This window comes from Oratosquilla oratoria, chromosome 16, assembly GCF_046742065.1.
Source record: "Oratosquilla oratoria isolate Oo_2021 chromosome 16, ASM4674206v1, whole genome shotgun sequence".
Taxonomy (NCBI): domain Eukaryota; kingdom Metazoa; phylum Arthropoda; class Malacostraca; order Stomatopoda; family Squillidae; genus Oratosquilla; species Oratosquilla oratoria.
The window spans coordinates 53,675,866-53,700,866 of NC_134792.1; the positions used below are offsets into that span (position 1 = coordinate 53,675,866).

The window sequence follows — 25,001 nt, forward strand, 5'->3', positions numbered from 1 at the left end:
CTGTCCTTAAAAGGAATGTAAGTTTGAATCATCTTAGTGAGCGTATTTTGAAATATTTCCCACATCTGATCTACAGGTCTTTCGTTTAATTTTGCCTCCCAATCTGTAAGCTGAAGCTCCTGACGTAGTTCTATGAACTGAGCTTTACTGAAATCGGGTATTTTAGAAACACAAGTATCTATTCTAAAATTGTTTAGGAGTTCACAACTAGGTTGTGATCGCTATTTGCAACAGATTCACCGACTTCTACATCAGTTACCATGCTTTCGCGGCTAGTGATCAAAAGATCGAGTAAGTTTCCATATCTTGTGGGCTCTTTTACATGCTGAATTAAGTAATTGTCACCAAGAAAATCAAACAAGCGACTACCTATATGGCCATGTTCAAGGCCCTGGGTCAGAAGCAGTGTCACAAGACACAGCACATCCACAGTAAAAAAAAAAAAAAAAATGTTTTCTATAATGATGGTCTACCCTGAGTTAGTATATATATTAATAGCATTATCTAACAGTTCATTTACATATACATACATATACCAACATTTTTTTTCTCTCTTACAAGGGAGGTAGCCAAAAAACAAAGACATATACAAAGACCTTAATCCACCATACAAGATGAATGACCAAGGGAAAGCATACTTTTGGGTTGACTTTGTGGGGAGAAAATTACAATAAGAGGAGTGGGGGGTCCCTTATCATCTCACTCCATCCCTTTTAGTCACCTTTTACAATGCACAGGAAAATATAATGGCAATTACAAAGGTGGAGCATGCCGGCGGGAGACCTTTTGGCCCATATCTAGGTCAGATGCGAAAAAAATCATAATAATGATAAATAAATAAATGAATAAATGAAAACTATAATAATGTAAATAAATAAATTACATAAATGCATAGGCATAGTTAAATGATGAACAGGTAAATAGTAAATAATAATAGATTGACATATAACTAATAATAAATGAGAAACAAATGATAATTCTCAATGTTCTTGCTTCCTGCCCTAAAACTTTCATATCCTACTATTATCAAAGTACATATTTTTCACAGTAGAGCAGCAATCTACTGTAGTTCCATGTCTCCATCATGATTGTTAAGCACTAAAGGCATAGAAACAGTTTAACTCCTTGTAGGGGAAAGGACATCCCTGTGCCCCCACCCCCATTGCCTGAGTCAGAAGCATTGTAGCAAGACACAGCAACACAGCACCTCCATAGCGAGGCCCAACAGCTGAAGCTGGTCTTTCCCCATTGCTTCAGTTGTGGGAAGAACCTCCCTCATTGCTCCCTCACACGTAAAACACAGAGAAATCTTTTCGGGCTGTGTCAAATTATTGTCCACTCACAACCATTCTCTGCTCACACATATCTCTTGCCTTCTCCCCTCATTTTGTCTTTCAATCTCATTCTCAGTCTCCTCCTTGAAAATAGGGGGTGCTGCAGTTCCACAGTGCCTATATGCAAGCCACCACTGCTCACTCTCTTCCTTCCTAAACATCTTGTTGTTCTTTTCAAAAATTTCTATAATACTTATACCCTATTTTACATCTCTTTGCCTCCTTTATTTTACATGTTGCTTTTTCTCTCTTCTTGTACCTCTCATTTGTTGTCACAGTCTTGCAAACAGTCGACATATGCTCACTTCTCTTCTAGTACTGCATTCACCTCATCCCATCATTCACTGCAACTGTAATTATTAGTATTATTAATATTATTATCTGTGTTACAAAGTCCTCTGTTAGGGGCACCGTCCTAGCCTTCCGATAGGAGGGAGTTTGTGACGTTAAATCATATCATCATGATCATCATCTGTGCCAGTTACAACATTTTAGTCACATACACACATCAATATTATGCAACAGTTTCCTCTCATGGGTTCATATTAGATGCACTGGACTTGTTTGTACATTGCAATATATCACAAATTGGGCCTGTGCCCATTCAATTTGTTCCTCTCAGCTGAACAATGTTTTTGTGTGTCAAAACAGTGTGACAAAGTTTAAGTACTAGAAGTTGCAGAAGACTTATTGTGATTTATTCCACTTGTCTTTCTCTGGCAGATATAAGTTTTGTGTACATGGTCATTGGAAAATTGAAACCCGAGTTTTTAGAGTATGCAGATCAACTGGACAAATTCATCAATATGAAAGGAAAATTTGCTACAAAATACATGGAATACAGATCAAGGAAAACAACTTTGTAAGTAGATGTTAAATTTCAGTTATCTTTCTGTCATTGTAAATTGTGAATGTGTGACATTATGTGAGAGATGGGTAGGTTTAAGAGCTCTTGTGTGCCAGTCATCTTCTTTTTCTTCTTCTTCTTCTTCTTTTTATGGGAATGGATGTTAAGAGGAAATTGTGTGGAGGGGTGATTGTGCTGACAGCACTGTATTGGGCACAAACATGGAACATAAGAGAAGAGGTAGTTGAGATGTGTTTAAGGTGAAATGTCTGAAAAATATGGTAGGGGTTACTAGGCTGGATAGAGTGAGAAACAAGGTGAGAAGGATAGCAGGGTTGGAAAAGGAGTTGAGAGATAGGGTTAATAAAAGACACTTGGGATGGTTTGGACACATGGAAAGAATGAGTGAAGAAAGATTAGTAAAAGAGGTTTGGAAGGCAGAGGTGGATGGAGTGAGCATGAGGGGACAACCAAGGATGAGATGGATGGATAGGGTTAAATAGACATTAGGAAAAGGGGGATGTTTGTAGAGGAAGGAAGGAAGAAGACAGGAGATAAGGGTGAGTGGAGAATGGTTGTATATGGATGATGCTGTGATGCATGGGAGTGGGTAGGGGATGGGTTGTAGGGAGTATACACTATGTGAATATTTTGATGCAGCCCAAAGGGATTTCTCCCCATCTTCTCATTTTTTGCACGAGGGGACAGATATGGGGGTTGCCAATTAAATTAAGCAGCCTTGCTGTGGCTTGCTACATTGCTTCTGATCCAGGGCAGTGGGGGAGATGCAGGGATGACCTGTCCTCCAGGAAGAGCCAAGAAAAGAGAGAGGGATGATAAATGGGAGTGGTTTTATACATTTGATTTTGACTAACTCCCTTGGAAAGAGGAAAAAGCCCTTGGTGTATATGTATGTGTATACATGTATATATATATATATATGTATACATACATATTTTTGTATATAGACATATATTCCATGGCGAGTTGTTTATATAGTAGGAAAATTGTTTCTGCTTTCCAAATCAATTGCCAGCCACCGTTCTATATACAACAACACCTTCCATATTCTAATTGGGCCACAGGATGCTAAATTCTGAATGATTAAAAGTTGTTTCCAGTACACATAACTTGTAATAGGGAATTATGTATGCACCATTTATAATCCCATGTGGTCTGGCTATGCAATGTTATGCTTATGCATTACATGTCCAAACCCATGGACTGGTTCCAGCTCCATGTGGATATCCTGTTGGTGTAATGATATGTAAATTGATGATGCAGTGAAAGTATTTTACTTTTATGTGTGAAGCAAATGGATGTGGAATGGGTAGGGCATGGATGCATCCCATGGCTGGCTACTTCCCTTATAAGGGAGATGAGTATTTTTGGTATACTGATTGATAGATTATTACTATTAGAATAGAAGTTTTTGGTGAAAGGTAAGATGAGAATGGAGGATAGATGGAGAAAGAGGAAAAGGACAAAAGGTAGGGAGGTGCTTAGAGTGAACTGCTTAAATGAGAAAGAAAAGGAGTACAAGAAGCTGAGAGAGGAGTGGAAGATAAAGTAGAACTAGGAGTGGAGGAGGAATGGGGATGGTTCAAAGAGGGAGTCACAAGGTGTGCAAAGATGGTGTGTGGAACAAGGAGGATGGAAGGAAGTAAAAGAAGGGTAGTGAGTGGTGGGATGAGGAAGCAAAGAAGGTTGTAGAAGAGAAGAAGCGAGCTTTCACAGATTGGTTACAAATTAGGACAAGGGAATCATATGAGAGGTACAAAAAAAAAAGAGAAGTAAAGTATAAGATAAAGGAGGCAAAGAGGAGAGCAGATGTAAAATTATGGTAAGAGTATGACAGAAAATTTTGAAAGTAATAAAAAAATGTTTTGGAAAGAAGTTAAGAGAGGAAGAGGAGGTGAATCAAGTAAAGAAGGTAAAAGGTGCAGATGGAGAGATGATAATAGAAGAGAAGGCAGTAAAAAGATGGGCAGAGTATGTTAGGGAGTTGCTAAATGTAAAGGAGGATAGGAAGGGAAAGGTAGTGGGAAGCACTAAGAAAATTACCATGAGTGAGGAAATGGAGGAGAAATAAGGAAAGATGAATTGGAGACAGTTGTAAAGATGATGAGAGCAGGTAAGGCACCTGGGTTGGATGGATGCCATGCAGAATGTCTGAAAAAAGGAGGTACAGTTATGGTGGACTGGCTGGTGAGGTTATTTAATGTTTGTTTAAGAGAGGGTAGAGTGCTGGAGGACTAGAAGTGCCTGTATAGTTCCACGATAAGTGTGAGTGTAGTAGGGATGATCTTGTTGAGTGTAGTTGGGAAGGATTATAGGAGGGTCTTGATTGAGAAGATTAGAAGAGGAACAGAGGGAGTAATTGATGAGGAACAGTGTGGGTTTAGGACAGGTAGGGGTTGTGTAGATCAGATTTTTGTGGTAAGACAGGTATGTGAGAAAGCTACAGGAAAAGGTAAGGATGTTTTTTGGACCTTTATGGATCTGGAAAAGACTTATGACAGGGTAGACAGGAAGGCACTGTGGGAGGTATTGCTGATATATGGGATAGGAGGAAAGATTTTAAGAGCAGTCAAGAGTTTTTACAAGAGTAGTAGAGTGTGTGTTAGTATTAGAAATGGAGAGAGTGAGTGGTTCGAGGTAAAGGTGGGACTTCATCAAGGATGTGTTATGTCGCCTTGGCTCTTCAATTTATACATGGATGGGGTGGTGTGAGAGGTAAATGCAAGGGTAGTGGGCCAGGGATTGGAGATGGTTAAAGATGGAGAAAAATTGGAGATATGCCATTTGTTGTTTACTGACAGCACTGCACTTATAGCAGGATCAGAGGATGGATTGAGGAAGTTAGTGATGGAGTTTGGGGAGGTGTGCAAAAGAAGGAAGTTGAAGATAAATGTGGGTAAATGTAAGGAGATGAGATGTACAAGGGGAGAGGATGTCAGCAAGTTGGAAGTGAGTATTAAGGGAGAGAGGCTGGAGGAAGTGGATAGTTTTAGATATTTGGGGGTGAATGTGGCGGGAAAGGGTGGAGGTGGAGATAGAATGTAGATTGAGAGAAGCAAGTAAATGCCTTGGGAGATTAAAAATGTAATGAGAAATAGACATTTGGGAATGGATGCTAAGATGAGATTGTATGAAGGGGTGATTGTGCTGACAGCACTTTATGGGATAGAAACATGTAACATAAGGAAGGAAGAGAGAAAAAGTTTAAATGTGTTCGAGATGAAATGTCGAAGTATGGTAGGGGTTACTAGGCTAAATAGAGTGAGAAATGAAGAGGTGAAGAGGAGAGTGGGGGTGGGAAAGGAGTTGGGAGATAGGGTTGAAAGACTATTGGGATGGTGTGGATACATGGAAAAAATGAGTGAAGAAACATTAGTAAAAGATGTTTGGAAGGCAGAGGTGGAGGGAGTGAACATGAGTAGGCAACCAAGGATGAGATGGATGGATGGGGTGAAAGGGGCTTTGGGAAAAAGGGGGATGTCTGTTGAGAAAAGAAGGGAGAAGATAGGAATATGGGTGAATCGAGAACGGTTGTGTATGGTTGATGCTGTGATGCATGGAATGGGATGGGGGGTGTTAGGGAGTATGAATGAATGATATTTTGACACAGCTCAAAGGGATTTCTCCCCATCTCTTTTTCTGCATGAGGGGATGGAGAGAGGAGTCACCAATTAAATGAAGCAGCCTTGATGTGGATTTATTGTGTCTTGCTGCATTGCTTCTGACCCAGGGCAGTGGGTGAGATGCAGGGATGACCCATCATCCAGGAGCCAAGAAAAGAGGGAGGGAGGGGTGGTGAATGGGAGTGGAGTGTGTGAGGATGGAATAGGAGTGGATTTATGCCTTTTGGTTTTGACTACCTCCCTTGTAAGGAGGAAAAAAGCCCTTGGTATATGTATGTATGTATTACTATTAGTACTATGTAGTTCTGTATTATGTTTATACTGGTGTTTTTTTCTACAGATTGAGTGCAAGAACTGCATCATTTTGGAACACTGCAGCTCTTGAACAAAGTTCATCTGGAAAGGAAAATGAAGTAAGAGGTTTTGGTGTGCTCAAAGAAAACACAGGATTCCATGATATTGTAAATTCTGAAGCTAAGGAAAAACTGAGACTTCTGGAAAAGCGTCTCACAGGTTCTCTTAAAACTGTTAGGGAAAATCTTGCTCAGAAGCAAGGCAGACCGGAAACTCCCAATGCAGGTATTCATAAGAGTAACGGAAATAAGCACATGGCAGGGCAAAGTCCAGCCATATCAAGATTTACCCCACTTATGTCTGATGACTCTTCAAGTGAGTTCCAGCCTCCAAAAAGAAAGCTGAAAGGTGGTACAACAGAAAAATGTAAAAGTAAGGTTCTGAAAAAAGTAAGTCATAAGAAGGAAAGACATGACAAGCAAGTTGTCAAACAAAAAACTAAATTGCCTGAATCACAGTCAGCTAAACTAGCCTCTACTGAAGTAGATGTTCACGAAATGGAGAGTGAGACGGCACATCAGCTCCCGGAGGATTTGTTTCTTGAGAAAAATCAAGAAAGCCAAAAGAATAACCATGCTGTATATTCACAGTGTGAGTCAACAAGTCTTTTAGATTACTCTCGCAAGGTAAAAGGACAAGTGATAGAAAATGAGTCAGGAAACCAAGAAGTTTTCAATGACGGGCAGGTCATGTTAGATGAGGATAACCTCATGGCTAGAGACGATGAGAAATTATGGGGCATTGAAGAAGAGAATGCTATGATTACTTCAAATAGAAGTAAAACCAGTTGTAGAACTTCCCCATATGGTATTTCATCAACAGATACTCTTAGTTCTAATATCGGAGGGATTGAGGAAAATATATTTAGTGGATATTCACATTTACCTTATTCCCAAGAAGATTTGCAGAACGACCAAAACAGAAGTCTTGATTATACCCAAGTTGCCAGTAAAAATGTGAACTCTTTTGGTGAACCTTTTATCATTGACAAAGAAGATATTGACATTGATTATTGTGAAAATGAAATTGAGAAGACAGAAGAGTGCCCAGCAGACAATGATACGTTATCAAGTGATCTTAAAAAATCTGTGGAAATGGAGTGTGAAATTAATCCTCTTAGTAAAGAAGAGCCATCAGGCCATTTATCTTTAAATATAGAAAGTGTTTATAGTATAGCCAAAGAAGAGGACCACAACATTATGAATGAAGAAGTGTCTGATGATGAAATTATAACTTCCAGTCTACCATGCAACACATCTTTGTCACCAAAGTTATCTCAGTATAGGTCTAAAAGAAAACGGTCAGTTGAGTCTCCTCTTACTAGAACTAATGTGAATGTTGCGTCCACTGTCTGTGATTCTCAGCCCCTTCCACTCAGTTCTTTACAGTTTCGAACTAATGTAAGGAGCTGTGACCATAGTACCCCTATTGAGAGAACATGTAGAAGTAGAATTCCATCCTCATCTTTAGATTTACGTTCCTGTGCACAGCTTGTTGAGGATAATGACTGTGATGTGGAACCTGAGGTTCAGGGTTATTCTGTCATCAATAACAAAGATTTTACTTCAGCATCTTGTAATCAAACCTCTCCTGTGTTGCCTTGCCGAAGTTATGAGACAGATTCCTCCAAATTTAGCGAGTCCAACACAACAATTGTGCCAAAATATAATGTAAACAAGAAACGTGAAATTGGTGAAAGCCAAATTTCCTCAAAAAGTTTTGATTTCACTGATTTACCTTTTCCATTTGGGAATGAAAGTGAAGAAAATCCAAATAAGAGAAAGAACACAAAGAAGTCTAAAGGTATGGATGATTGCCAAGTTACTCAAGTTACTCTTAATCATAGTTTGAATGTATTTTGTGAAAGGAAGAAGAAGAAGAAAAAGAACAAAAAATCAAAGAATACTAAAACTAAACCTAAGAATAACTGTTCAGAAGAAAATAATGACTCTCCTATGCTGATTGATCCAACCATTCCAAGTGGAAATGGAGAAAATTATTCCAAAACATCTGTCGGTGAAAATTCTACAGCAGTGTCAGAAGTGAGAAACAATTCTAAAACAGATAAGTCAGAAAACTTACAAGAGGTAGAAAGTAAAACTGCAAAAAAATCTAGAAGTAAATCCAAGAAAAGGTGTGCAAAGATTGACGCCATATCCCTTGAAGTCACAAAAGGAACTGGGAAGTGTTCAAATGATAATGATGGTCATAGGAACACATTAAACAAACAAAGCGAAATTCCGACCAAAGAAACAGATATTGGAGGAAGTTTAGATTTGGGACCAAAGGACAAAAAAAAGAGCAAGGTAAAGTATAAGCAAGCTGATAAAGGAATTGGATGTCATGAAAAGAAGTTAGAAATCTTTGAAAATAGAAAGAAAGAACTTGCAAAGGCAGGTGCACTTCTTGAACATACTAAGGAGAGTGGTGATACAGAGGTTCTCATTAATGTTTCAGGAGAAACAAAGAAAATGACATCCAACAAGGCAGATGTCACCGGAGGAGGTTCTTTGGTTTTAGATATAAAAAAGAGTAATAAAAAGAACAAAAAGAGTATGCGTAAATGTAAAACATTAGATGGAGATGAAGTGATGGATTCAGGAAAGGGAATATCAAAAAATCTGGAGAATGGAAAGAAAAAATGTACAAGTGTTACCCAAGAAGCTAATGGATGCCTTGTAGACACTAACAAAAGTAAAGAAGCTTCATTGATTACTAATACTGATGAAGCTGTTAATATGAATTCTGAACTAATTACAATGAAAAAACTAAAGAAAAAGAAGAAAAATTCGAAGAGATGCAAAGATGGCATTTCAGATAAACCAGGGATGTCCATAAACAAGATTGAGAAAGAGAAACCAGCTGTCACTAATAAAGAAAGAAACTGGTCAGAGATTGAAAGTATTGAAAAGTCTCTTCAATCTCAGTTACTCTGCAACACAAAGAAAAAGACTAAGAGTAAACAAAAGGGCTTTGTGAATGTAGATAAAAGTCTTCCAGAATGTGCTGGAATTGATGAGGGGGCTGGACAGAAAAAATCAGATTCAAAACAAAGTGGAAAAAAGAAAGTCAAGAAAACTGAAAGCAGTTCTGTGGCAAAATTTGCAGATGAGAAAATTATGGTATCACCAAAGTCAAAGAAAAATAAGGAAGGCTCATCACCAAAGTCAAAGAAAAATAAGGAAGGCTCATCACCAAAGACAGTGACAAAGAAATTCTGGTATCAAGAAGACTATTTCTCAGATTTACCACTACCATTCCCAATTTAATCATGAAATATATAGGCACGATTTTTACTTAGGTCACTTTTATAATGATGATAGTTGTAGCCTTATGTTTCACTGAATATAAACCCGTTGCCCCACAGTAGTGAGTAACAGTCCTCAGGCCCACCATAGATCTCTCTCGAAAGAAATTTTGGTTTGTCTTTTTAGTATTAATGCAGAACAGTTTTTATGTCACCAACTCACAGAATTAGGAAGAAGGGAGGAGTAGTCACTGATTATTAACTCTCCTTGTGAGAAATGTTGGAGTAGATAGAGTTGACTGAGATCTTGAAATTAGTCTGGAGGTCAATTATCAACTTGGGGCTACACCTTCAGATGGAGAGGAGGGTGTTGATGGGCTTTGAAGCTGGGCAGCATGGAGATGGCTCTCTTTAACATTCATCTTGTAAGACCACCAATAGCAGGTATCCATTATTGGTCCTAAGTAAATATGATAATATAAAAGTGTAACCTGTTTCATAAATGTAGCCTGTTTTAGTGTTGTCCTAATAAGCCTTTTTTGAGAGACCAGTAAAGGGCATCTGTACATGGTGGTCCTACAGGATGAGAAATGTTTGAACAAGTTAAGTGATTGTTTGCTCATGTTTCACTGATTAGAAACGCATGGGACCGCAAATGATTTTGTGCCGTCCTGTAGATTTCTCCAAGAAGAAATGGTGGACCGCTGTCAGTGTGGGCTTCTTTCAAAGTCTGATTAGTAGGAGGAGAGTAGTGTCTGGTTGTTAGTTCCTATGTAGAGAAGGAAATGTGAATTTTAGATTTTGAGTGATTGAGGTGAAGGTGTTGATGGACTTTGATGATTATCTCTGGTGTCCAACATCCAGGCACTACCTGTTATCTCTAGGAGAGCTTATAGGTGGACCCCCAAAGTACTGACACTCAGTCCGTAGATAAAGTCCAATCAGTCAACTTTGTTATTTTTCTAGCACTTTTTTCGCATTAGGAGAGCTAACATTGGGTACTCGTTACCATCCTACTAGTCAGTGTCATGGAAATAACCGCACTTACAGCACAGTCAACATTCCAACATCTTCCCAGAGACCTCTACAGGAGGACTTGAGGACCATTGCTAGGTGAAACAAAACCAGTCTTTTAATAGGAGAAATCAAGGCAGCATTTGAATAATATAACGAGTGTGTCATGCTAGGAATATACAAAACTGTGTAGAAATTTTAATGGAGTTGAGAGATATACCTATGCATATTACAGGAATAATGACTTTTTGAGTAAGGTCTAAGCAGTTCAGCTATAGACAGCGCAAGAGCTTTTATGAAGAACAGAATGCATCAGTATTTATTTTTATGGAAATGTACAATATGTATTTTTTATTTAATAAAGTGAAGATTACTAGCATACAAATGTTGTATTAATTACTTTTAGAGTTTGTGGACTCTTCCTCCTAATTCAAGGTTTGAATGTACGTGTTGAGTTAGCAAATGGTATTTTGCTAACCTAAGTTGCTGTTATCAGTCTTTGATCTATCTATCTGTATACCAAGGGCCTCTTCTCATATATGGGAGGTAGTCAGTCAAAGCAAGCACCCACTCTTGTGCAGTCCATTCCCAAACACCACTTATTGCTTCCCTTTAGCCTGAGTCATAAGCAAGACCCAGCACATCCACAGTAGGATTGCTTCATATGCATGGCAATCAGAGTAAATAGATGTCATTTTCAGAGCTAAATGAAATTGTATGACGATAGCCATAACAAATCTTTCAAGGCATTTTTGTGCCAGAAGGTATTACCACAATTAATCCTTTTGGTGTTCAGGCAGTTGATATTATTCATCAGAGAGTAATCATATTTGTGCAGCCTAAGTATGTTCTTTCCCGATAGATCTGATGGAAATACTGGTAATGGTATTGCAAAAAAAAAAAGAAAGAAAAAAAAAGACAAAAGTTCAGACATGCTGTACTTTGAAAGGAAATCATAAGAAATATGTACATAAGAATGCATAATCACAATTGCAATAATGTATATAAATTATACATAAGTATGAGAAAACAATGGAATACATAAGAGATATGATTATACACTGATAAATTTCCAAACAACAAATATTTTCTATCAGTAGATAAAAACAAATTGGATACTTCGGTTCAATGTACTCAGGCACAGTATGGTTAGTATGACAAATTCAAACTGAAGCAGCGATGAAATGACATATGAAGGATGGGCAATTCATAAGAGTGGGTGCCAAAATCAGCTAAGTCTGATACACAATTTTCTCCCATGCCAATGCAGTAAAATAATAGGCCTACATGTGAAAAAGGGCCCCAATCTACTGCCCAATGGTCATACAAAAGGAGTTGGAGATGCATATACAGGGATTTCTTGATTTATGCGAGGGATACGTTCCTGAAGGGATTGCGTAATGATGTAAAAATTGCTTAAAGTGAACAGTAAAGTTTTACTATTGCTTACTTTATTTTTTACATACTGTTATTCTAAACAGTATGTGTAATATGAAAAAATGACCAGTTTTTTAAGGGCACGTTATTCCAAAATTGCATATTCTAAACACATAAATTGAGAAATACCTGTGTGTGTGTGTGTGTGTGTATATATATATATATATATATATATATATATTTTTTTTTTATATATACGTGAGTCTGGGTTTCATGTGCCAGGTTTTCCAACCACTGGTGAGGTCTTTGGTCACATAGAACTTTTTTTTAAATTCAGCTGTACTGTAGATCTCATCCCAGTTCATGTACAGTCACTACAGACTACAGTGACTCAGTAAATACCACTTCTTCACTACCTTGGTTTGAAAGTTTTGTTCATTCAGTTTGTTTTATTTTGACATGCTAGAATGTGAACCATGCCAAATCTAAAAAGAATACTGCATACATACCCCTTATGATAATCATGAACAAATGTCAGTATTAACACTAAATCTAGGAAGATTGTCACATACATCATCCAATGAGATCACAACTTTCTTAAAAGTATACAAGTCAGATTTGTAGATGACAAGACATTGTGAAAGACTAGAAATCGATCTGATGTCATCACTAGGAAATAAATGTATTGACATCAGATGGAATATCAGTCCCCAAGGTTCAGGTTTGTTTCAGTATCATTATCTATCAATTGTTCAATGAATTCTAACATTTTATGAACTTCATAGGTATTTTTACGATCACAATTGCCAAAGTATCGTAAACTATGGTGTGTGCATTGTATGTGCACTAAAGGTGCCCTTGGATTCTCATTCCAGGGGTATTGTTTGTTATAGCTCATAATGACAGCTTAACCAGTGCAATTCAAATGGAAAGAACAGTTCAAATCCTTTTGCACCATCTTTACCACTTGTCCACAGATATCAACAGGGGAGTTCTTTCTCCTGTGGCTTTTTGTCCTCCAATATGTTCTTCAACTCTTCAGTGCCAGCAGAGTTTTCAGTCTCAGAGTTGCTGTTGTTCCATGGTTGGACCTCTGTAGAAGCACAGAAGATGAAAAGAAAACCTGCAGTAACGTACATAGATGCGCAGAGCCAGAAGACATGTTTCCATCGAGCCATTGTGTGCTGTTCATGGGAAGAGAGAGAAAGAAAATAGTAATGATACATTAGGGTATCAGAATATGCCTGCCCTGTCAGGGACATAGCCAGGATTTTGGTTGAAGTTTGGTGGGTACTATAGCAAGTTGAATCATGAGTATGTGTGCATGCATTCATATATATATATATATATATATTATAAGTTATGCAAAGTTTATAATTGCTGTGTTTCTTCTTTGCTTTTTCTCTTTGAGGGCATTTTTTGCTTTCAAATGGAGTTTACTTTAAATGTCTCCACACTTCACAGTAAACTACTTTGGCAAACTGCCTTACAAAGTCAGCTGATTAGCCAGAATGTGTTTTTGCACTTATACATGCTTTTTCAGTGGCAGGTGGGAGAAGATATTTCAGCCATGCCTGGGAATTTATATACTCCATCATTTGAGGTTGGGGGTAACTCTGGAGGTTCCTGATTGGCTAGTTTGCTTTTTCTCTTTGAGAACATTTTGCCTACAAAGGAAGTTGACTTAAATTTTTTTCCATATTTCATACTTCATAGTAAGACAAGATTTCCTGCCCATATATGCAATACAGTATATATACATACATACATACATATACCAAGGCTTTTTCCCCCTTACCAGGGAGGTAGCCAAAAAGGACAAGGCATAAAATCACTCCCACCCATTCCATCCCCGAAACACTCCACACCCCTCCACCCTCCCTCCCATCTTAGCACCTCGTAAGCAGTGTTGCAGGACACAGCACATCCACAGCAAGGCCGCTTCATTAAATCGGCGACCCCCCCTCTCTGTCCCCCCATATAAAGGAGAGGACGGGGAGAAATCCCTTCGGGCTGCGTCAAAATTTTTGCTCACACACACTACCTCATCCCCCATTCCCCCGTCCATTCTACCTCATGCATCACAACATTTTCCATATACAACCATTCTCCATTCACCCCTGTCTTCTGTCCTCTCCCGTCCTTCCTCAACAGACATTCCCCTCTTCCCCAAAGCCCCCTTCACCCCATCCATCCATCTCATCCTAGGACGTCCCCTCATCTTCACTCCCTCCACATCTGCCTTCCATACCTCCTTTACTAGTCTTTCTTCACTCATTCTTTCCATGTGTCCAAACCATCCTAATACTCTTTCATCAACCCTATCTCCCAGCTCCCTTTCCACCCCTGTTCTCCTCCTCACCTCCTCATTTCTCACTCTATCAAGCCTAGTAACCCCCATCATACTTCTCAGACACTTCATCTCAAACACATTCAAGTTCCTTCCCTTTTCCTCTCTTATGTTCCATGTTTCTGCTCCATACAGTGCTGTTGGCACAATCACTCCTTCATACAGTCTCCTCTTAGCACCCATTCCCAAATGTCTATTCCTCATTACACTTTTTAAACCACCAAGGCATTTACTCGCTTCTCTCAATCTACATTCTACCTCCACCTTCACTCCACCTTTTCCTGCCATATTTGCACCCAAATATCTAAAACTATCCACTTCCTCCAGTTGCTCTCCCTTAATGCTCACTTCCAGATTACTGCCACTTTCACCCCTTGTACATCTCATCACCTTACTTTTACCTACATTTATCTTCAGCTTTCTTCTATCACACACTCTCCCAAACTCTGTCACCAACTTCCTCAATCCCTCCTCCGATCCTGCCACAAGCGCAGTGTCGTCCGCAAACAACAGCTGGCTCACCTCCCACTTTTCTCCATTTTCCTTAACCATCTCCAATCCCTGATCCACTACCCTTGCATTCACCTCTCGCACCACCCCATCCATGTATAAGTTGAACAGCCAGGTTGACATAACACATCCCTGACGAAGTCCCACCTTTACCTCAAACCACTCACTCTCTCCATTTCTAATCCTGACACAAGCTCTACTACTCTCAAAAACTCTTGACAGCTCCGAGAAACTTTCCTCCTATCCCGTATATCCGCATAACCTCCCACAGTGCCTTTGTGTCTACCCTGTCGTAAGCCTTTTCCAGATCCATAATGGCCCAGAAAACATCCTTCCCCTTTCCTATAGCTTTCTCACATATCTGTCTTACCACAAAAATCTGATCTACACAACCTCTACCTGTCCTAAACCCACACTGTTCCTCACCAATTACTCCCTCTGTTCCTCTCTTAATCCTCTCAATCAAGATCCTCCCATAAGCCTTCCCAACTACACTTAACAAGCTAATCCCTCTGAAACTACTACATTCACACTTGTCCCCCTTTCCCTTGTAAAGTGGAACTATACAAGCACTCCTCCAGTCCTCTGGCACTCTACCTTCTCTCCAGCAAACATTAAATAACCTCACCAGCCAGTCCACCATCACTATACCTCCTTTTTTAAGACATTCTGCATGGCATCCATCCAGACCAGGTGCCTTACCTGCTTTCATCATCTTAACTGCTGCCTTCACTTCATCCTTCCTTATTTCTCCTCCATTTTCCTCACTCATCACTCTCATTTTCTTAGCATTTCCCACTGCAGCTATCTTTCCCTCCCTATCCTCCTTCACATTAAGCAACTCCCTAAAATATTGTGCCCATCTTCCCCTTACTGCCTTCTCCTCCATTATCATCTCTCCATCTGCACCTTTTACCTTTTCTTCTCTACTTGATTCACCTCCTCTTCCTCTCTTAATTTCTTTCCAAAACATCTTTTTATTACTTTCAAAATTTTCTGTCATACTCTTACCCCATTTTACATCTGCTCTCCTCTTTGCCTCCTTTACCTTTTTCTTTACTTCTCTTTTCTTTTCCCTGTACGTCTCATATGACTCCCTCGTCCTATTTTGTAACCAAACTGTGTAAGCTCGCTTCTTCTCTTCTACAACCTTCTTTGTTTCCTCATCCCACCATTCACTACCCTTCCTTCTATTTCCTCCTGACCTTCTTGTTCCACACACCATCTTTGCACACTTTGTGACTCCCTCCTTGAACCATCCCCATTCCTCCTCCACACCTACCTCTACTCTATCCTTCACTCCCTCCCACTCCTCCTTCAGCTTCCTCTTGAACTCCTTCTCCTTTTCCTCTTCGTTTAAAGAGTTCAATCTAAGCACCTCCCTACCTTTTGTCCCTTTCCTCTTCCTGATATTCCCCCACCCTCTCCCCTTAACACATGTACATCCCTAACTCTTCCTATCATAATCCTATTTACCACTACATAGTCCATTAAAGCTCTATCTACCACCTTTCCCTCCACCACCCTCTCCCATGTGTACTTATGCTTGACTTTCTTCCGAAACACTGTATTTGCTATCATCAACTCTCTTTCTAGACACATTTCCACCATCAACTCTCCACTACGATTCTTTCCTGGAACTCCACATTTCCCAACCACTCCATCAATTGGACCATTTCCTACCCTAGCATTAAGGTCTCCCAGTATTATTACATTTACACTTCTCCCTAAACCCTCTATGTACTCATTTAAATCTATCCAAAAGGCCTCCCTTTCTACATTCTTCTCACTGCCAGGCCCATATGCACTTACAAAGACCCACATCTCCTTTCCCAGTTTCAACTTCATCCACATTATCCTTGAGGAAACCTCCTTCCACTCCACTACACATTTACCTATCTCTTCACTTACTAGTATAGCCACCCCTTCCCTCCCTCGCCCTCTCTTCACTCCTGATAACCTCCCACTTACACTCCCAAACTTACACTCACCCTTCCCTTTCAGCTTAGTTTCACTCAAAGCCAACACATCCATCTTTCTTCTCACAAACATACTACCTATCTCTTCCCTTTTACTCTCATCTGTACCACATCCACGCACATTAAAAGACCCAAACCTTAGGGTGCTGGTCCGAGGCCTTCCAGCCCCTCTTATGCCTCTGCCTTTGCTTTTAGGAATTTCCCCTGTGGGGCTACAAGGAGAAGGATGCCCGTCCCTTTATTCTCGCCTCTTACGATCCAAGTGGGAATACTTGGTGGCAGTATTCTTTTCCCCCACCACAGAAAAAGAAAATACTCAGAGAAATGGTACAGTATAGCAACAAGGGTTGGGGGACAGCATAACGGAGGGACAGTCGTAGTATAAAAGTGTCATAATTTCTCTATGAACAGAGTTTTCCTCTATCATAGACAAAATGATGTGTGGCTCTGGTCCATAGGGGTGCCCCATATAGACCCTAAAGTATCGACTGCATGCTACTTTGCCACAGTAACAAGCAGCCAATACCCCCATATACCCCATATATATATATATATATATATATATATATATATATATATATATATATATATATACTGTATATGTATGCATGTATGTATGTATAGAGAGATCTTGTATCCCTTTTTTCTATAAATTCACATATGATTCTAACTTTAGATTTCACCCAATGATTCCATCGTTCAATTTCAACTGAAAACTTTGCCATACAGTATGGCCTGATATTTTCTCCTCAACCCCATTCATAGTGGATAGTACATTTTATTTTATTCCAGTTGCCTCCAAGCAATTTTATCCATTTCTGTGGCATTTTCTGGATAAACATAGAGTTAAGGTTTCCTTTGACAATTTCTTGGCAGCCATCCTTGGAAATCAAGGCTGGTGGCTCTGAAATTTTATTGTTTAATTTAGTTAATTCCACAGCCAAACTAGGTGAAAAGTCCACTTCAAGAGATCTTCTGAAAGGTGAGAAAATGCAAAATAACAAAAAAAAAAAAAAAGGTGCGAAGGTTTATATTATCTAAGATGACAATGCATAGATCGAGATAAATCTTACCCCATCGCCAAGAATAAGTCCTGTGGTGTAAGGTGTCAGGAAGCCAGGCAAACACCCAAAGAAATTGCTCATCCCTGCCAAGGTACCTGCAGGGGTACAGGGAAAAATATCTATTATAATTAAGAAATTAGATACCTCGTATATGGGAAAATATTGTTATTTATAATAGAAAAATATTGTTACTTATAATAACATTGTTTATATTTCAGTTTGAAATAAGATTTAATATTTTGCAATATTGCAATAGTGGCTAACTATTATGAAATACAGAAGAACCCAGAAACTATGGACACTGAAACAACAGACCTTGGTAACTGCAGACAAATTCTGGAGAATAAAGGTTTCAACCAAAATATGAAAATTTCCGCAGAAATGTGCCAACACCAGACATTTTCAATGCTTCAGTTTTTTTATTCTGTCCCATTTGCTCATATATGCATCTAGAGCTATATTACTGAACATTCTTTTAAATACTAATATTAATATTGTACCAAGAATTAGGGAAATGTAGGATTATGTGTTTATTTGCGGTTGCACTCATTACCGACAACTCCAATTATATTGTTTTCAGTTAATATTTGCATAAATAAATTATTTGTGCCATAGTTTATCATGTCTGTAGTTTTTAAAGCAGTTAGTTGTATCCATGTTGAGATAATCAAGATGTGATACAGTACTGACAACTCAACACAAGCTTTAAGACACCACTAACTGCCTCTTAGAAGTGTTTTCAGTCAAGCCAGCATATCCAGGGCATATTGGAAATCTTATCTTGGTGTTGATGTGGCCACATATTTTCAAATTTGCAGATATGATAAGATATAGTGCAATATTAACTTGGAAAAAAAAATGAATATGATGGAAGTTAATTTGTTCATGGTATATATAGTCAAATCAGTGGTCAATCGTTAGTTTCTACATTTCTGTACTGCTTGTAGGAATTTCTCTCTCCATGCCTCATTATTAGTTTAAACTTATCAGTTTTTATCTTGGTAACCAACTTTACCTACCCTAGAGTCCTATATTGACCCTTCACTAGTGATGTGAGTTTTGTTATGAAGAAAGAATTACAGTACATCACTGTGTTGAAGGGGATGAGGAATAAGCTTACCGGCGTGATTCGGCGCGATGTCTATCATGTTCACCACGTGACCCGAGCTCACGAAGCCGTTGAAGAACATACCCACTGAAAGGAGAGTCAGAGCAACTGTCGGCTGACAGCCCGCATAAGCCACACCAAGGACACACACCGCAGGAATCAAGAGACCTGACATAGTTGGGAGAGAAATAATTAACTTATCAGGTCAGCATATCAGAATAAAGGCATTGGGCTGTTTTTATTTCGACTGTTGGAGCAGATTTGCAGCCAGCAGCTCTTGGGATGGAATCTGATATGCAGGAGGAAAATAATTTTCCTCTGGCATACCAAACGACATTGTATGTAAATTGTTGACAAAACAGTTTGCCATAGTGATTTTATGGCAGAAAAAGTGATGGAGGTCAGTTGTACTGTTGATTAATTGGAGGTTGGAGAAAAATTAGCCCAGTGTGATAGCACCTTTAGATGTCATAGAGCAGGGGTCTGGGGTTTGACATTAGAGTCTGTACCTATTGCCGCAGCAATCCTGCGGGATTTGTTGAGGGACAGGACCTTCTTTTTAAGGAGTTGTTGATTCACAAATCCACTGATGACAGATCCTGTATAACGGACGAGGAAGGGCATGGCAGACACAACACCGTTCTTCGGATACAAGAACAAATGGATTAGAAATGATAAAAAAAATTATGTGTGTTGTAGTATAACACAACAAGGTCATGAAAATTATATGAAACAGCAAGAGTTCTGTAAAATGAGATATGCTGAGCTATGTTTTGTCATAACCTTGAGTTGTTCTATGATGTGTTGCTTCATTTTACCAATGATATTGTTCTAATAATTCTAGGACAATGAAAATGTGCATCTTCACCATTCTCACACAAGCTATTACTCAACAACCATTGCAATGTTGCCCTCAAGTTCCGCATCCTAAGTTCCCATATTGGTTTTCGTAACAAGGATCTATGAGATCGTGCAACCCCTCTTTTGCCTTTAGCTGAAATTTAGCACATCAAGCTGTCCCCTGTAAAGGTTTCTCATTTACAGAAAAACATTGGTCCACAAAACCAGACAGTGATTTACTAATGGAGCCACCAGTCTTTGAATAGCAACTTTACATAATTGCATGACATCGTTTCTCCTTACCTCTGCAATGGGATATCCAAGAACATTTTTGACATATGAGGGCATCTTTGTGAGGAAGAGGAAAAGTCCCCAACAGCCACAGAAGTCAGTGATGCACGTGACCCAGACGGGGCGACTGAGCAAAATCGACTTCCATGGGCTCTTCCTTTGAATGTAGTTTGAGGTTCCAGTTGCCTTGATGCAAGTTTGGATGTATTCTAGTTCCTCTTTGCTAATTCTAGGATGTTTATCGGGTGACTCGAACACCAGAAGAGCCCAGAGGAGGCACCACAGTATAGATAAGAAACCTGAGACGTAGAAGGCTGCCTCCCAGCCCAGGAAAGCGATGACATAACTGCAGAGGGGTAAACCCAGGACCACGCCCAAGTTCGTCGCTGAAATAAAAATGTTTCTCATATCAGTGCAGATATTAGTGTACAATAAGACTGAAATGTCAGTTTTAAGATGTCTGAAAGTGAAAAGACACGGGGAAAATGTTATCTAGAAAATTATCAAAATGTTATTGTGTACACACACAATACAAGGAAAAAATGGAGGAAAAGTGGGGAAGAAGATAAGAGGGAGGTAGAAAGGTGCTGAGAGGAAACAAATTAAATGAAAAAGACAAAGAAAATATAGTAGATGCTGAAGGAAGTGTGTGAGGTGGTAAGGAATAAAATTGGGGAAACAGGAGAAGAAGAAGAATGGTCATTTCAAGAAGGATTTGATAAAATGCACAAAGATGATACATAGGACAAGGAGGATGAGAAGGAACAGGAGGGAAGATAGCAAATGGTGGGATAAGAGAAGGCAGTGGTGGAATAGAAAAAGCAAGTGTATGAGGATTGGTTTTTTGAGGTACTAAGATAAGAGGGAGGGTGGAGGGGGTGTGGAGTGTATTTAGGAATGGAATGGGTGGGAATGATTTTATGCCTTTTCCTTTTTGGCTACCTCCCTTGTAAGGGGGAAAAAGCCTTGGTATATGTATGTGTATGAGGATTGGTTGCAAGGTAGATTCAAAGAGGGCAAATGCAAAGTAGGGTAGGAGTTTTACAGAATTTTGAAAAGAATAAAAAGGGTTTTGAAAGAAAGTGAATAGAGGGAGTCAAGTTGAGAAGAAAAAATAAAGGGTGTAGCTGAAAGTAACAGTAAGGGGAAGATGGGCAGAGTCTTTTGAAATAAGTGCTAAATGTGGAGGCCCCAGGTCTCTCTTGCAGGAGACCTAGGGCACCCAGATAACCGGTAAGAGCCTCCAGGGAGACCCATAAGTCACTCAGGGAAGAACTGTTGTATTGTCTCAGGAGTATCAGTTTAGGACATTGTAGGATGAGGTGCTCCAAGTCTTCTTTGTGGTGGTTATATTTAGGGCAGTGTGACTCGGTGGCCAGGCTTATTTTGTCTTGGTACTGTCTAATGCTGGGTGGTGTCCTGAACACAAGTGTGGTCATGTTGGTCGTATTTCTCTTGAGAGGGATTTTTTTGTGAGACTTTGTGGGCTGTTGGTTGAGTATTGAGTTTGGTGATCTGTTACGGAGAGCTCGTTCACTGATGTGAGTGTTAATCTGTTTTTGCATGGATGTGTTATATGATACAGGTGGGAGATTATTATGTATGTTTGAGAAGTAAGCTGAATTTTTATGTTCTGCTGGTGGTACTTGTGTGATGTTATGTGATGGGTGGATGGACTTTAAGGCATAGAACTGTCTACTTATTGTGGAGGAAGTTAGCAAGGGATTGATTGTGGCAGTGAGAGGAGCTAGGAAAATAACCCATGATGGGAGAAAGAAATTATGGCTATAGGAAAAGATTAGATACAAAGAGTGTTGGACGTGGTGAAAGCTGTTAAGGCAGTCGGGTTAGAAGGGTGCCTTGTGGAGTGTCTGAAGAAAGAAGGAACAGTTATAGATGGATCAATTGCTGAGTAGTTGGAAAGGCATGTGGGATGGTGTTAGTTGAGTGGATTAAGAGAGTAATTGGGGAAGAGATGGGAGGAGGGTGGAGGGGAGTGGAATGTATGGGAAATGGAATGGGTGGGAGTGGTTTCTATGCCTTTTTCTTTTTGGCTACCTCCCGTGTAGGGGGAAAAAGCCTTTGGTATATGTATGGTTAAAAGGTAGAGGATACGTAGATATATATATATATTTTTGTAGTAAGCCAGATATGCAAGAAGTTTTTAGGAAAAGGTGAGGATGTCTTGGGCTTTTATGGATCTGGAGAAGGCTCATGATAGGATCAACAGGAAGGCATTGTGGGATGTGTTTCATTTGAATGAAATGGGGGGAAAATTGTCAAGGGCAATAAAAATGTTTATATGAGTAGTAGAACTTGTGTTGGGGTTGGAAATGGAAAGAGTGGTTGGTTTGAGGTATAGAAGGGGTTATGCTAGGGTTGTGTGATGTCACCATGGTTGTTCAAGATGTACATGTATGGTGTGGTATGGGGGGTAAATGCAAGGGTGATGGACTGGGGTTTGGAGGTTAGTGGGCAAGGTGGAAGGTGAGCCAGTCATTTCCTGATGAGACAGCACCAGAGGAGGGTCCAAGGCAACTAGTGACTGAGTTTGGGAGAGTATGTGTTAAGAGAAAGCTGAAAGTAAATGTAGGTATAATTAAGGAGATGAGATGTACAAGTGGGGAGAGTAGCAGTGAGTTGTAAGTCATACAGGAGAGACAAGAAGAAGTTGAGTTTTAATCATTTTATGCAATTTTATGTTTTATTCATTTTATGCAATAGGGAATGGAAGGGTGGGGGTGGAGGTAAAATGTATAGATTCTTGCTCTTCAGTAGCCAACCTCACCAACTGTCATGTGTGAAAGCATTTTTGTAAGCATGTACTGTGTTTTGAAACTGGGTTGACACTCCTGAGTGGGAAGTGGGGTGAGAGGTAGCACAGTTTCCCAAGAGGTTCCACAAACTGAAAGCTAGTGGGGGTCATTGGATGCTTAACGATATGATTTAGTGTTAAAAGGTCGCCTTTCCAAGCGGCTAAGCAACAGCAGTACATAAAGCATGAAGACACGCACCATAAAAGGAGATTCCCATGAAAGTTGACCTCTCTTCCCTCGGAATCCATCGGGCTACGATCGGGTACACGGAAGGCCAAGAGGGTCCCTGTGGAGAAAAAAAGAAAAGAAAAAAGAATGCGAGTCATATGGCTACGAAAAAAGTCGTACAATTAGATATTTCTCACGCACTTGTTTTCAGATACGTTTCTCTCAAGAAAATATTTTTGTATATGCAACGGTTCTCCAATTAATATAAGGTCTGTTAAGGCTAATCACTTATCAACCCACTCGTGCCAAAAAAAAAAAATCACCATTCCACTCACGAAATTAGAAAACAAAAAACAAAACAAAAAACGGTGGGGCTAGGCCCTGTCAGTTGCTGTAAGCTGCTGATTTTGGCCATCAGCTTGTTTGAATTTAATTGGTAATTTGAATATCATTGGTACATTTCAAGTAGAAATTATAAGATTCACAAAACCATAGGAATATCAAAATCGGTAAGCCTAGGAGTAAATATTGAAGCAGGATTTTGGTATTTCACATTTGAAAAAAAAAATCAGGCTGAAATATTGTTACATCGCTCCAAAATGGCTGCCAAACAATTTGCACAGTTTTCTGCTAACGTTATGGCAGTCAAATCTGACTTGTTTCGAAAATGCATCGCAGAGGACATTATTCGAATTATAATAAAGCTTTTATACTTAAATATATAAATAACAATAAGGATAGATAAATGAATGAATAAAAACAAAAGGTAACCTATTAATCAAACGCCTAGTCAATTAAACGAAATGACCAAATGAAAGTCAACACAACAAAAGATCCGGATTACTTGGCAGAGCCCTTGGATGATTCTGAGTGCGATGAAGGCGAAGTAATGAGTTTTGATCGCCCATGGCGACAGAAATGCCGCCCAACCGCCCACCATGATGGTCAATCCGTACACCAACTTTGTGCCATACAGTTCAGCCAATCGCCCACCAGGAACCTAAAAAAGCAAACAATGCAGATGGTCAGGGCATCATAGTCACAAAATATGATACAATTATAATGGCCTGAAAAAGTGTGTGTATATATATATATATATATCTTACGTCATAGTCATTCAATTAATTGTATTTAGATCAATATGCCCAAGTCGCACGACATATATGAAATGCACACATGAATTACCGGACATTGTGTTCTCACAAAGTGGTTATACCTGTGTAATAACGTAACCCCAGTAGAAACATCCAAGTACGATGCCCTGAATGTATTCGTCCCAGTCGACCACCACCTGCGGAAGAATTATTTCTAAGTCGAACCATGCGCTGACTGATCAAGGTGGGGGTAGGGTTTAGGGGTGGTAGTTTGTCATACCTTCCCCTTCCCAGGAGAAAGGTTGGCGTCCTATTGTAATTCCTCTCGATTATATCAATACGATGGCTGTATGGACACAGAACTCAGAAACGTTCACCAGGTTAATACAAAGCGCCCTAGTCACACATTCAAAGTACTCGTCAAAAGTTGTGAATTTAAAAAAAAACTGGAAGACGACTTCGTTTACACTATTCTAGACTTCCGTATGACAATACAACAATGTGTCTAATATTCGTATTCTAGGTTTAACTTTTCTTAGTTCGTCATTGAGCTTCTCGATATATGACACAATTTAGGTGATTTTGGAGATTCGAAAAAAATATTGTAACCTACGTCGTTTCTACTCGAACGCAAGTCACGTAGACGTGAAAGGCGTTTCACGCAGCCGAGTACAATTGTGGCAAAAAACGCAGATTGATCACACGTGTTAAGTGTTGTCTCGTATCCAAAGGTATGGAGTTGTATCTCAGCTCACCATCGATGAAATTGGGGAACTGGTCTTTAGATTAATCGGTTGAACGCTGGACTAATGTCGACGTAGCGTGGGTTCAAAACATGGTGGCCACATGTTTTCACTACAAACTACACTTCCATTATCTGGTGACCCATAGGATGTGGCCGGCAAAACCAGCAGCTCTGACACGTCTAAACCATCTCCAAAGAAAACGGGAGACCGTTTTCTTT

General features: G+C 39.5%; 2 protein-coding genes across 3 annotated transcripts in view; one reads left to right on the plus strand and one right to left on the minus strand.

Annotated features, from left to right (window-relative positions):
- Positions 1 to 10,825, plus strand: part of LOC143034018 (uncharacterized) — a 28,792-nt gene extending 17,967 nt beyond the window's left edge. The window contains exons 12-13 of the mRNA XM_076199857.1: positions 2,058 to 2,196; positions 6,166 to 10,825. Coding sequence (XP_076055972.1) covers positions 2,058 to 2,196; positions 6,166 to 9,448 — 3,422 coding nt within the window. The 3' untranslated portion in view covers positions 9,449 to 10,825. The remainder of the gene's footprint in view (positions 1 to 2,057; positions 2,197 to 6,165) is intronic.
- A 1,219-nt stretch (positions 10,826 to 12,044) lies between these two features.
- Positions 12,045 to 25,001, minus strand: part of LOC143034019 (sialin-like) — a 26,974-nt gene continuing 14,017 nt past the window's right edge. For both annotated transcript variants that reach the window (XM_076199859.1, XM_076199858.1), the window contains exons 5-12: positions 24,160 to 24,234; positions 23,788 to 23,943; positions 22,974 to 23,061; positions 19,972 to 20,345; positions 19,338 to 19,470; positions 18,841 to 18,996; positions 17,730 to 17,815; positions 12,045 to 13,001 (exon numbers count right to left, since the gene is read on the minus strand). In XM_076199859.1, the coding sequence (XP_076055974.1) occupies positions 12,798 to 13,001; positions 17,730 to 17,815; positions 18,841 to 18,996; positions 19,338 to 19,470; positions 19,972 to 20,345; positions 22,974 to 23,061; positions 23,788 to 23,943; positions 24,160 to 24,234 (1,272 nt within the window). In that variant the 3' untranslated portion in view covers positions 12,045 to 12,797. The remainder of the gene's footprint in view (positions 13,002 to 17,729; positions 17,816 to 18,840; positions 18,997 to 19,337; positions 19,471 to 19,971; positions 20,346 to 22,973; positions 23,062 to 23,787; positions 23,944 to 24,159; positions 24,235 to 25,001) is intronic.